The sequence below is a fragment of the Octodon degus genome, unplaced genomic scaffold, assembly GCF_000260255.1.
Source record: "Octodon degus isolate 3935 unplaced genomic scaffold, OctDeg1.0 scaffold00100, whole genome shotgun sequence".
Classification (NCBI taxonomy): Eukaryota; Metazoa; Chordata; class Mammalia; order Rodentia; family Octodontidae; genus Octodon; species Octodon degus.
In genome coordinates this window covers 9,392,460-9,406,335 of record NW_004524676.1, presented here as the reverse complement: position 1 = coordinate 9,406,335, position 13,876 = coordinate 9,392,460, and the positions used below count along the sequence as shown (strand labels likewise).

The window sequence follows — 13,876 nt, the reverse complement described above, 5'->3', positions numbered from 1 at the left end:
AAAGTAGACTTTTTAAAGCAAAGAATGGAGACTGCAATACTGCATTTAAAAATAGTCATGAGGGTTGGCCAGATAGCTCAACAGACTAAAGCACCTGCTTAGGCAGATGCAGGGACCGGAGTTCCATCCCCAGCATGCCATGCCAGCCCTGAGCCTGGGGTAGGCCGAGAAGATGATTGAGACTGGGCATGGTGGTGCACGCCTATAATCCCAGTGCTTGGGAGGCTGAAAACAGGAGAATCACTGCAAGTCCAATCTGTATAATGAAACCCTGCAGACCCTGTAATAAATACAGAAAAAAAAAAAGATAGAAAAATAAAATAAAAATAATAATGAAGGGTCAGTTAGATAGCTCAGCAGACTAAGTGCCTGCTTAGGCAAGCTCAGGGACCGGGGTTTGACCCCAGCACCCCATGCCACACAGAAATCAAAAGTTAAAAGTAAATGTCCATTGTTGTGGAGAGTTCCAAGGAAGGTTTTAGCTGTAACACATACAGTGCAGGTTGTGGAACAGCACACACCAGTGTGACCCAGGGTGCCTCTGGTTAGCAAGGGCATCAGAAGGTCATGCTCTGAAGAGTAGTTGTATGTTGTTTGATCACTGTTTTGTTTTTTGATTTATTTTCGGAGGTGTTGGGGATAGAACCCAGGGCCTTGTGCATGCTAGGCAAAGCTACAACTGAGCTGTACCATTGGCCCTTGCCTATGCAGTTGAAGTTTTCTAAGACAGAGTATAGAAGTAACTAGTACACATACTCCTTCAGGTGAGGACACAGCCCAGCCACCTCCCTCTGGGCTAGCAGCCCTGGGACTTCTCACTTGGGCTGGGGGTTTCTTGCTTTTCAGGCAGCCTGCGTTAATGGGATCCTCTACATCCTGAGAGTGCCACAGCTGCAGGTAGTCTCCACAGTGACTGTGTTTTCTAACACCTTTGCAAGTCTCCTCTGCTCTCCTGACCAGCAGTGGGTGTTTGCGTCTGCACAGGACTCAGATGTGTGCCCAAAGGTTAGTGTCTGGGGTCCCTTTCCCTTGGGTTTGTGAGAGGAAGATGCAGGATCTGGAACCCTGAGGCTGTGGGATGTGTGTTCTAGAGCTTGTGCATGCCGAGGACCAAGACCTGTGGCAGGGCAGGAGCAGCCCCTGGTTACTCACTGAGAGACCCTTTCTGGTTCCTATTGAGGAGGTGCAGAGGTTGTTTATGAAGAGCTCTGGGGTCTTAGGAATATGGTGGTGGGAACATTCAAGAGCCAGTTGGTAGTATGAAGACCAAGTTTTGATGAGAGCGAGAGGGGCAAGAGAGGAGAAACTAGGAAAGGCATCTGGCGCCTGGAGAAGGAAGCCTTAGAGCTTGGCTGAGTCTCTTGCATCACACTTGTGATGTGAGCAGCACCTTATCCCCATCTTCTTGATGCCCTGTGAGTCACAAAGAATCCTGATGAATCACAGGCACAGGGATGAAGCGAAGCATTTGGGTGCCAGAGCCTCAACAGATAAATTGGAGCATGCAGACACCTAAGACTGCTCTTATGGAGAAAAAAGGGAAGATCAGGAACAAGAGCTGCCATAGAGCAGTAAGGACCAGGAGCCTGACCATCTAGGAGCCAGTGAGGCAAGTGGTCGGTCAGAAGAGAGGCAGGTGCCGAAAGGCCATGGAGCTGGAGCAGTAGCTCAGTGGCACAAGAGCCTGCCTGGCAAGTGCAAGGTCCTGAGTTCAGTTCCTGGTACAAAAAAGAGCAAGGCCATAGGAGGGGCTTCCAGGACCCCTGAAGAAGAAGAAGAAGTGACCAGGGGTCGTGGAGGGAGTGGGGCAGGAGATGGGAAAGAACTATGCAGGAAGGTACTTGACTCATTGGTGACTGCACTGTAGCTGTTCTAGTCAAATGCCTGTCACATGGTTCATGCCTCACAGCAGTCTCACTAGGGTGCTTCCAGGGCATTAGGTGCAAGCTGAGCGTAATTAAGCTTGAAAAGCTCCTGGTCTGGACAGGAGACTGGGCCATGGCACAGGCTGCCTGGCTAGGCCAGTGTGGCTGTGTGGGTCTGCAGCAAAGCAGGTGGCCTGGTAGGTACAGGAATCAGGTGTAGTTTGGGGCTTTCTCTGTGCTCAGAGTAGAGAAGCCCCCCTCACCTTCACTGTGACCGTGCAGGGTTGTTTCCCCAGGTGTTCTACACTCAGTCCTTGTTATGCCCATCAGAAGATGAGCCTCCTGTTTCCACTACCCTCCCTCTTTGGATGTGTTCTCAAGCCTGCTGGGCTCCTGATGAAGCGGCAAGGCTGATTGTGGTGCACAAAAATGAAGATGAAGATGACATGCAGCTGGTTGTTACTACCTTTGAATTAAGGAGCAAGAAGTCATCCAGGGACAGAGTGGACATTCTGGGTAAGGATCCCTGTTCTGGGCATGGTCTGTGTGTTGCTATTACAGTATGACGCTTCCAGGCCAAATTCCTCACGGTTCTTTTGGGTTACTTTTCTTCCCTCCCAGCGAAACAGTGATATGGTGGCCCAGCCAAAGTTCCAAGCTTCTGGACTGTAGGGTGATGGATCACTGCGGGGCCCCTCTGTAGACCTGAGACTCAAACATTCCACTCACGTCCAGAAGCTCCCTCCAAAGTGATCTTCCTGCTTCATTCAGTCTTCTTTCCCCAGCTGTTTCAAAGGCCCTGCTGTTAACACTAAGCTCAAAAAAGATGAATAAAAGCCAGAATTCTCTTCCCCATGGCACTCCTAGTTCAATAAGAAAATAAGACTCACAGTCTCCTCTATTTCCTAAACCCTCACTGTCTCCTGTATTTCCTAAACCCTACATCACACCTGTGGTCCTTGACATTTTCTTCTTTATACCATATTCTTTTTTTATCATTTGGTTCTATATTTTACCAACCTTCTTGGGCCTGAGGAAAAAAGAATTAAATGCATAATATACCCCTTGTCAGATAATGAGAAGGCTTATGGTCTCTTCATAAGAGTTAGTAAATCAGAATGCTGTATAGTATAACAAATAGCTTGGGGGGCTTGTGGGTTAGCTCAGTTGTTTAAAGCTCCTGCTTGGGCAAACTCAGGTGCAGGGGACTGCAGTTTGATCCCCAGCTCCCCAAGCCACACCAGACCCGCCCTTAAGGCAGCCTGTGCCAGCCAAAAAAAATCCTTCTACAAAAGATAGCTTGAGGGGCCGGGGAGATGGCTCAGTAGAATAAGCACTTGCCTGGCAAACACAAGGGCCTGAGTTCAATCCCCGGTTCCACACACACACACACACAAATAATAAATAAAATAAAAAATAAAAAAAGATAGCTTGTTTAACAGTAGGTTTTGGCCAAAGTAATATATGTCATATAGTTGACTTGTCATTTCTTCTGTCACCCTCTTAGATGGGAGAGGAAAGAAAGGAACTGCCATTTCCTGAATGGTTCTGTGTGCCAGACACTATGCTGGTCACTTCACAGATGCAGTGCACTGAATCGTCACAGCCCCAGGAGTGTGGCGGCATGACCCATATTTTGTTGCTGATGAGCTGGAGATTTAGGGAAATGAACCCATGCGTGAAAGCTGAGCACAGGTCCAAGCACAAAGCCATTCCTTTCAGTATACTGACCCGTCTTAGGCTAGGCATAGATCTGCTCCAGAGAAGCCCATCTGTGTTTTATTTCCCAAAGTACAACAGGTGGCCAGTTTCCTGCCGGACACCTTGATGTCGCCTCACCTCATGCAAGGCTATGGCTCTCAGGTGATCCTGCTGACTTCTGGATTGGAGCTGATGCTGTTCACCATACACGGCCTGCAGTTGGTAGCCTTCCAGGACCACCAGAAGCCCATCACGTCCATGCGGGTGGTGAGTGCAACGCCCCCCGCCCATGGCATACTCTCCACCTGCTGGAGTCCACATCCACACCTCACTTGACTTCATTTCAAGGACCTCGACCGAGTCATCACCTCCTCCATGGACCTCTCCTTGCGGGTCTACGTGTGGAATAAGAAAAATAAATTCCCAGTCCTCAAGAGCTGCTATCACTTGCTTGGGGGATCCCACAAATGGGCCAGGTAATTGGCTGCTTTCCTTTCCTTTGCCTGTAAAATGGTCTTAGATGGCCTAAAAGCAGTGTTTGGTTCGGTTTTGGGTTTTTGAGATAGGGCCTTGCTATGTAACTGCCTTTCAAGTTGGTATATAGCCCAGACTGACCTCAGAGTCATGGTGATCCTCTTAGCACAGCCTGCCTCATTTTCCTGAGTAGCTGTATCTGCAGGAGTACCCCAAAATGGCTTTTGAGAAAGAAATGTTGGAAAGGGTGTAAGACTTAGGCTGTAAACTCAGCTTCTCCGTTACCAACTAGGGCTGAGGGCCATCTGCTGTGTAAAGATTTCCTTTTATGTGGAAAAAAATAATCTCATTGTTAGATGAGCGGGGTGGTGCACTTCTATAATCCCAGCACTCAGGTGGCTGAGGCAGAAGGATCTTAGCGAATCTGAGGGCAGCCTGAGCTGTGTAGCAAGTGTAAGCCCATCCTGAAATACAGAGCAAGACCCCTCTCCCCTCAAAAAACAAAACAGCTACATTGTTTACTATGGTTTGCATTTTATACATGATTTCCTGTGGTGTACAAAACCACTAATGGACCTGTTTTATACATGAAACAGATTGACAGATGTGAATGTTTGGCCAAAGTCCCACATAGGATGCTTTAACTTTGTAGAAATAAGTGCCTACCTGGTAAGCGCAGAGTCCTGAGTTCAATCCTCAGTACCGCAATAAATAAATAAATAAATAAATAAATAAAAATAAATAACTTTGTAGAAAGTTACTGCACCCAAGAGCTTTTGAGGTTATATCTCTTTCATTCAAGAGAGCAGTGAGACTGACTAGGAGTTGATAGGCTACTTCTAAATTCTGGGGAAATTACTGAGACTTGGCTATGTTAAAATTAGAAGCTCTTCTTTGTTTTTTGATTTTTGTATATTGTACAGGGCCTCACCACACAGATCAGACTCCTGTTTTCAGCCTCCCAGGAGCTGGGATTACAGGTTTATGCCACCACACCTGGTCTCAATTGCTATCTCAGCATGCCCCAGGGGCAGGAGCAGCACAGCACATCAGGATTGAATCCCAGTCGCTGGGCTCTGCCTAAGCAGGCGCTTTAGTCCACTGAGATATCTGGCCGGCCCTGTTTTGTTCTTTTTTTAATTTTGCACACAGGGAACGATTTATTCCCTTTGAAGAAATGAACAATTGAACAAATTTCCTTTTGCAATAAATGGGTAGTTGAGTTTCAGTAATCTAAATAGTTTTCTGTTCAGTTTAAAAATGCTATGTAGGGTGGATGTGGTGGTGCACACCCATAATCCCAGCACTCAGGAGGCTGAGGCAGGAGAATAGTTGGGAGTTCAAGACTGCCTGGGCTACAAAGTGACCTCAAAGATACCCTAAACTGCATTGCAAGACCCTGTCTCAAAAAGACATAGGTAAACATGCTGTACAGTAAAGTTAAAAGAAAATCCTCCAAAAATAATAATTTGCAATTAGTAAATTCGTAATGCAGTTAGTAAGTTAGAAGCTCTTCTATCAGAAATTTTTTAGAGTAACTGAAATCATGATTCAGGCAGCTACTGTCAGGAGAAGCCCCGATATAATATTCCCACTTCATAACTTGGGGTGTCACGGTGGCTTACATATATCCATGTATCATACTTTTCTAATGTAAATTTTTTTATTAGCATTATAGTAGCCAGCTGTGCCTCTGGGGAGTAAGAAGCTATCTGTGATTAGCCCCTTGGTAGCTGGAATGCCAAGGTGTGGGCACATGTTTGAAAGTATCAAACTCTTACCCATGTAATGCTCCATGTGACATTTCTTACATATGTTTCCATGGGAATCATGGGTGAGGGGTAAAATACACCCACACCGTTCTTCTGTTGTGTGAACATATCCTTTACCATATTGGGACAATTTGGGTGTAGCTCACAGTCACTAGTCCTGGGGAGACCAGGAACCCATCTGTGCATTCACCCACGTGGCAAGGGAACTGCAAGATATATGCAGGAGCTGCAGAGCTACAACAGGTGAGTTTTACTCAGGAAATCCTTTTTTTTTTTTTTGTATTTTTTTTAGGGAAGGGTCTACAGGGTGCTCAGGGTCTCACTACTAGATCGGACTTGTCGTGATCTGCCTATTTACAACCTCCCAAGAGCTGAGATTACATGCCCAGTCTCAATTGCCATCTCAGCGCACCCCAGGGACTGCACAGCAGGCCTGTGGATTGAACTCCCGGCCCCTGTGCCTGTTTGCAGGCGCTTTAATCCGCGGAGCTATTTGGTTGGCCTTTGGGATTTGTTTTAAAAAAGAGCTTTCTAAGATTAAAAGAGACACTAATCTGTTGGGAGATAGAATAGATAAAACTCTTTAAGACATTGGTTTAGGCAAACTATGAACAAAACCCACATTGCAAAGAAGTAACAACTAAGGGCCAGGCATGCTAGCGCATACCTGTAATCCCAGCACTTGGGAGGCTGAGGCAAGAGGATCCTTGTGAGTTTAAGACCAGCCTAGTAAGGAAGCTCAAGGTAGCCTAAACTGCATAGCAAAACCGTGTCTCAAAAAAGAAAAAAAAAAAAATAATAACTGAGATCTATATATAAATAAAAGCTTTTATACAGCAAAAGAAATCACCAACAGAGTGTGAAAAAAACTACACCAGCTGTTCCTCAGACAAAAGATCTAGAATAAAGAATTTAAAAAAATCAGACCCCCCAAATTTAAAGACCCATCCTAAAAATGGGCATCTGAAATAGACATTTCTCAGATAAAGGAGTAGAAATGGCACATGAATATACAAAAAATTTGAAAGATTCAAATTAAAACTATGCTTAGATTCCATCTCACTCTAGAAAGAATGATAGTTACCAAGACATCAAGCAATAGGGCCAGGGATATAACTCAGTGGCACAAGTGCCTGCATGGCAAATGCAAGGTCCTGAGTTTAATTAGAAATAGTCAAAAACAAACAAAAGAAATAAACTAATAACAAATGCTGGCAGGACTTTTGGGGAAGAGTCCTTCTCCACTGTTGGTGGGACTGTAGACTGGTATAATCAATGTGGAATTTCCTTAAAGAACTAGAAGTTCCATTTAATCCAGTTATTCCTCATCTTGGTATGTTCCTGATAGAATTAAAAGCATTGGGGCTGGAGAGATGGTTCAGTAGAATAAGCGCTTGCCTGGCAAGCGCAAGGGCCCGAGTTCAATCCCCAGTTACACACACACACACACACACACACACACACACACACACACGAAAAGCGTCGTACCACAGCAATGTATGCTCACCCATATTGATAGCAGCACAGTTTGTAATAGCTAAATCTTGGAAACAGCCCAAATGCCTGCTGCTGATCAGTGGATAAAGAAGATGTGGGGGTTTTTAGACAGTGGAGTACTACTCTGCCATAAAGAAGGATAACCTTGAGAAATTTCTAGCTAGATGGAAGTACCTTGAGAACATACACTTAATGTGAAATAAATCAGAGACATACGTGAATACTGCATAGTTTCTTTGGTGTGAGATATTGAAAGTACAGGTAAGGATCAAAATGTGTACTAGGTATTGGGAAATGGGAAAAAGATGTTCAAATGAGGGCAACAAGGGTGTGGGAGTAGGGAAGGAAAGAAGGGAAGGGACAAGAAAAAAGAAAAACATAGAAACAAAGCTTTTTGTAAACTGAAGTATATAGCAAGACCCTGTCTCAAAAAAAAAAAAAAATAGATATAGATAGAGATATATCTATGTACATTCCCTATGATGAATGTAATCATTGTGTCTATCTAAAATGTACCAATAAAGAGTAAAGTTTTCTTTTGATGTTTCTGGTAGAAGTAGCCCAACATTACAATGGCACATGAAAAACCAGGTTTACAAGTTTTGGAAGAGGTCAGAAGTTAGTCATCAGGTGACTTGTGCATGGATGATGGTGATGACATGATTGGTGACTTTGACACTGGCTCTGTGACAGTGAAATGGAGCAAGAATCAACCAATACAGACACAGGGAATGAAAAACCTTAACTCAGTTGATAAAACAGCAGTGTGAGTACATATTTGGCCAGTCACAATGGTACAGAATGGTCACACAGGGCTGGCCAGATAGCCCAGCAGACTAAAGCACCTGCTTAGATAGAGCGTAGTGGCTGGGGTTTGATCCCGGCCTGCTGTGGATTTAAAGACCCATTCTAAAGACCCCTGGGGTACGCCGAGACAGGGATTGAGACTGGGCATGTTGGTACACGTCTATAATCCCAGTGCTTGGGAGGCTGAAAACAGGAGGATCACTGTGAGTCCAAACTATGTAGTCAGACACTGTAGACCCTGTCCTAAATACATAAAAAAAAAAAAAAAAGCGTAGCGGAGCCCAGACACCGGGCCTTAGCTGGCCCCAGCTCCACCACCCCAGCCATGGGCCAGACCGCGGTGTTGACAGCCTGGACAGAGCTTCCATAGCGAACTCAGATGGCGCCCCAGCAGGTTCCCCGACACTGACCTTCAAGAAGAGGAACTGTCCACCTTCAGGAAAACCTTCAAGCCTTGGAAATGGAGGAAAAAGAAGACCAGTACAAATTTAGAGAAACCTCAGCAGTATTAGAGAGGAAGATATCCACCAGACAAAGAGAGGAGCTGATAAGAAGGCGTGTAATTAAGGAATTGCCTGATCAAGATTACTCTTTCACCAGACAGTTCCTGGATAACAGTAAAACATGGAAATACTGATATCAGCAAAATCTAAACCCTAGAACAGAGAGACTCAAACTAATCAAAATAGGAATTTCAACAGTGGATTTACCAGTTTCAGATTGATGTATATTTGCTAACAGCACAAGTTGACCAGCATTAGAACTGTATGCAAGAACATAGCAGGAGGGCCGGCCAGATTGCTCAGTGGACTACAGTGCCTGCTTAAGCAGAATGCAGTGGCCGGGGTTCGATCCCCAGTGTGCCATGCTGGTCCCACCCATGGGCATGCTGAGACAGTGATTGAGACTGGGCATGGTGGCACATGCCTGTAATCCCAGTGCTTGGGAGGCTGAAAACAGGAGAATCACTACGAGTCTGATTTATGTAGTGAGACCCTATAGACCAAAAAATATACAAAAAAAAAAAAAAAACCAAACCAGAAATTCTAACGAAATGTTGCAATTTTAAGACAGAATTGTGTAAGCACAGTCTTTGGATTTCAGAAAGATACAACATTGTCCTTTTTTATGACAAAATCAAACTGGTACTGCTGGTGTCAACTTTGTACCATGATGGAAAAATCAACAGAGAAACTTTGACAAAACTGAAGCCTGAGATAGAGCTTTTTAAAACAAATGATAGGTGGAATAGATATTATTGATGAGTTATGCAGTGAATGTGATGTCATTTGAAACACAGAACACTGCCAGAGATGTAGCTCAAGTGGCACAAGCACCTGCCTGGCAAGCACAAGATCATGAATTGTATCTCCAGAACCACAGAAAAGGAAATGTAAATAAAAAACATTGGCCAATGGTGGTGTTCTACTGAATCCTGAACATGTGTGGCATAAATAGTTTAATAGTTTACAAAGAAAATGCCAGGAGCACAATACCACACACACATTTTCTTAGAGAATTGGGACTGGAATTCATAAGAAGTCATTCACAACAGAGGAAGAACAAAGTGTTTCTGCCCAGGGAATTATGCAGAAACTTGTGGACCACATTGGTGAGCTGACAGGTGAAGAGGCAGTTGTAGCATTGCACAGACTTAAGAGGAAAACAGAAAGATGTCAGTGGGGCCCTACAGAGCAGGACAGGACTACATGCGCTATCAATGCGATGTCTGTATATGGCACATGCAGTTTTCATGTGTGAAGACTGCCTTGGATGTGATAGTTGAACTAAAGATGATGTCTATGATAGGCTTGTTTGTATTTACATTACAGTTCATGTAGGTTTTTATTTCTGCTGTTATCTTTTAAGTTTTGTAAGCAAATAAACAGCTGATGTGAAAATGTTTATGTCGTAAGTACTCATTATGTATTCGGCATTTTATTTTATTGAGATCTTATTTTCTTGCTAAATGCACATAGTACAGTATTGTAAGAAGCTCCTAAAAAAAAAAGAAAAAGAAAAAAAGCTCCTGACAAAAGAGGAAGAAAAGGGAGGTGACAAGAATGACCTGCCACGCAGGAAAGGAGACCTAAGCACGTGTGCTGTCAGTGTGAGCAAGTCATGTGCATGGAACGTGCAGGTGTCGTGTGTGAAGACTGGCTTGGGTGTGACAGTAGAAGCAGAAAAGGTATGGAGGGCTGAGCTCCATCTTCATGTGAAAGCTGTATTCCCTTTTCCAGGTGCCCTGCTAAGGGTCTTCATGTAAGAGTTTTACTACTGAAATGTTTATCCTTTTTTCAGATTACCACCTCACATGTTTCTTTTTCCTCTACAGTGGATTTACCCACGTGGAAAGTGACAGCACAAACATCGTCGGTGTGGAAGCCAGAAGCAATGGAACAAGCATTCTGAGATCATATTGCTTTAGAATTCAGCGTGGCTAGCAGATGACCCTAGCTGGAGATACTCTTACTTTGGTAGAGCTTGTGTACATACAAAGACTACATTAACTGTGATTGTATAATTCTCAGAGGGCTACTCTGTACCATGCACACTATACTCTGTGACTGCAGAAACCCTCATAACAAGTCATTGAAGTAGATACTGTTATCTGTTCTTAAAACGAGGAAAATAAAATTTAAAAGAGTAAATTAGTCATCATTAGCCTGCCTTTTTTTTCCCCCCGGAACCGGGGATTGAACTCAGGCCCTTGCGCTTGCCAGGGAAGTGCTTATTCCACTGAGCCATCTCCCCAGCTAGCCTACTTTTCAACTGCTAAGCAAAGTACCCAAGGTTTTTCAGATCATAGGTGGCAGACAAGTTGAATATAAGTCTAGGGAACTCAAGAAAGCCCATGCTTAAGGTATTAAAATTTTAGCAATTTTTTAAAAAATGTATTTTGTACAGGGTCTTGCTACACAGCTTGGACTCATAGTGATCCTCCTGTTTTCAGCCTCCCCAGTGTTGTGACTGCAGGCATGTGCCACCACACCTGGTTTCAGTGGTTGGCTCAGTGCACCCAGGGCAGGGCCAGCACGGCAGGTGCTTAGTCCACTGAGCTATCACACCAACCCTATAAGTTATTTTTAATGGGGCCTATATAAGCATCTCCCCAAAGCCTCATTTACTCATACCTAGGGCCTTTAAAAAAAGGTGATGAATCATGGGGATGCTGTACTACCTGTGATGTGAGGAGGGTGCCTGGTCAGAAGTCACTGGGAGCACCATGTGGCAGGGGTGTCTGCCTGCCTGGTTCCTTCCTTTGCCCTCTGCTTCTGGGTGCCGTGAAGTGAGTATCTTTTCCTCTGTTGTCCCACTTTGCCATTTCTGTCTGCCCAGGAGCCAACTGACCATGGACTGTAAAATGAGCCAAAATAAACCTTTCCTTTTTTTAAGTTGCATGCTTCAGACATTTTGTCTCAGTGGAAGGTAATTAAGACATTTTTGTTCTTCAAATATGCAGTTAAGTAAAGACCTTTTTTCTTATTCTGTTATGTGCTCTAGAAGTGTATTACTTAATTCTTGCTGTCACTTTATGGAATTTTGTATTGCCATGTTGCATAACTCTGTAGCTGCCATCTTTTCTTTTGTATTCTTGGTGCTTCCTGTAATACGTCACTATGAAAGACCTGTCTGGGTCAGGGCATGTATCAGAGTTCTTAATTGTGAGCAATAAACATTGACTAAAACTAACAAGGGGGTTTACTGGAATGAAAGATTGGCCTTTCTGGGGCCAGGGAGATGGCTCAGTAAATTAAGCACTTCCCTGGCAAGCACAAGGGCCTAAGTTCAATCCCCAGTTCCGCCAAAAAAAAAAAAAAGATTTGCCTTACTTCTTCTGGATTTGGCAAGAAGTAACAAGTCACAATGAAGTATATAATATGTTGTAAAAAAGTGTGTTATGTGTCATTTATTTCAGTAAAATCAGTAGTTTGATAGTGACAACCTCCTCCAATAGAATTGGTAGGTAAGCATTTGTCTATATACCACTGGATGGTACTTGTATTGGTCAGGGTTTTACTTAGAGGAACAGATATAATATAAGGAACAGATATTAACACAAGGTATACAATGTATAAGGAATGACAAGATTGGCTTAGGACAGTCAACCACAGAGTTAGATGGGGGAGTGTGCAGAGGGAGTCTGCACACCCCAGACCGAGGAGTTCAGTCCCAAGGTCTGAAGCTCACTGCTGTGCTCCATACAAGTCTATTCGTCAGCTCATGGGTCTGACACGGAAGACTGAAGAGTCTGCGAAGGAAGATGAAGAATCCAACTTGGCCCCTTTCTATGGTCTCTTTGTGCTGAGTCACTCTGGGGGCAGAACCAATTGTGTCCCAGGGCGGGACCCCCCACCAGCCGGAAGTGCGGAAGTGCGAGGCCCAGTCATCTGGTCAAGTTGACACAATGTATCAACCACTACAGTAGGGTTTTAGGATTTTTGGTACTGGGGATTGAACTCAGGACCTTGTACTTGCCAAGCAGGTCCTTATGCCTCTGAGCTATCTCCCCAGCATGATGATACTGTTTTATGACACAAAGAATTGTAGGATGATTTATGATTAAAAATTAAAAAGTCTTGGAAGTAGTTCCAGCCACTGAGGAGGCTAAGGCAGGAGCATGGCTTTTTGAACCCATGAGTTCAAGACCAGCCTGGCAGTATAGTGATGTCAGACCATACTGTGGCAAGTAACTTTATATCATTAGATTCTTTATTGTTTTAACTTTTCTTAGTTTAGGTGTCTTCATGAATGATTCTGACAAGACTGCTGGTAAGACTTATCTGATGTGGAATGCTTCTGGCAGTACTAAGATCGAACCCATAGGTGCTGTACCACTTGGCTACACCCCCAGTTCTATTCATTTATTCATTCATTTATATTCAGGCAGAATTCCACTAACCTGTTCAGGCTAGCCTCAAACTTACAGTCCTCTTGTTTTAGCCTCCTTAGTAGCTGAGATTACAGATTTGCCCAACTGAGCCCAGCTAATAATGATAAATCTTTATTGAGAACTTTAGGGCTTCTTCTGCACAGGTGTGTGGCATGATGATTTCATTAAATCATTAGGGCAGCTTTCTTGAGATGATGTTATGGTGTGTGTATAGGTGTGCCCCATCCCCAGCCTCATGCAGTCATGGGGCAGCTTCTGGAGTTTGTGATTGATTATTGTGGGTGTGGGTGCTGCACCTGCCCTGGGGCAGGTAATTTACAATACAGTGTAAGGAGGAGAGAGAGGCTAGCTAGCTGCCTGAGCTGCTGCCACTCCCTTCGCTCTCCGTTCTTAGCCACCACCTTTCTGCCATATGCTGCTGCTCTGCGTCGAAGCCAGCTGAGTATGGACTGAAACCTCCATTAACTGTGAGCTAAATAAACTTTTCCTTCCTTCATTTTGAGTGTTGGGTATTTGTCCCAGCAGTGAGAGAACAGTAACAGTAATGTGTGTATAAATGTATGGCTTTGTCCCTGTCCTGTTTCCCAGCTTTTCTCCTTGCCCTCTCCTCGTTGTCCAATCCTCAAGTTCTCACTTTCCTTTTAATTTTGTTATACCTTTGTATTTGTATTTCTTCTTTTGAGTTCTTATACTAGGGAGACTATCCAATATTTACACATGTGGGTCTGGTTTATTTCATTTAGGAGTATATGTTCAAGTGGCATCCACTTCAATATAAAGGCTTTGAGTTTATTATTCTTTATAGCTAAGTAATACTCCATTGTATAAAAATACTATATCTTTTCAACCATTCCTCATGTGACGAG

The 13,876-nt window shown here is 44.0% G+C and overlaps 1 protein-coding gene across 1 annotated transcript in view; it reads left to right on the top strand.

Annotated features, from left to right (window-relative positions):
- Positions 1 to 10,761, top strand: part of Fbxw12 (F-box and WD repeat domain containing 12) — a 32,692-nt gene extending 21,931 nt beyond the window's left edge. The window contains exons 6-10 of the mRNA XM_004638673.2: positions 847 to 1,005; positions 2,162 to 2,381; positions 3,658 to 3,833; positions 3,915 to 4,042; positions 10,452 to 10,761. Coding sequence (XP_004638730.1) covers positions 847 to 1,005; positions 2,162 to 2,381; positions 3,658 to 3,833; positions 3,915 to 4,042; positions 10,452 to 10,560 — 792 coding nt within the window. The 3' untranslated portion in view covers positions 10,561 to 10,761. The remainder of the gene's footprint in view (positions 1 to 846; positions 1,006 to 2,161; positions 2,382 to 3,657; positions 3,834 to 3,914; positions 4,043 to 10,451) is intronic.
- The last annotated feature ends 3,115 nt before the right edge of the window (positions 10,762 to 13,876 follow it).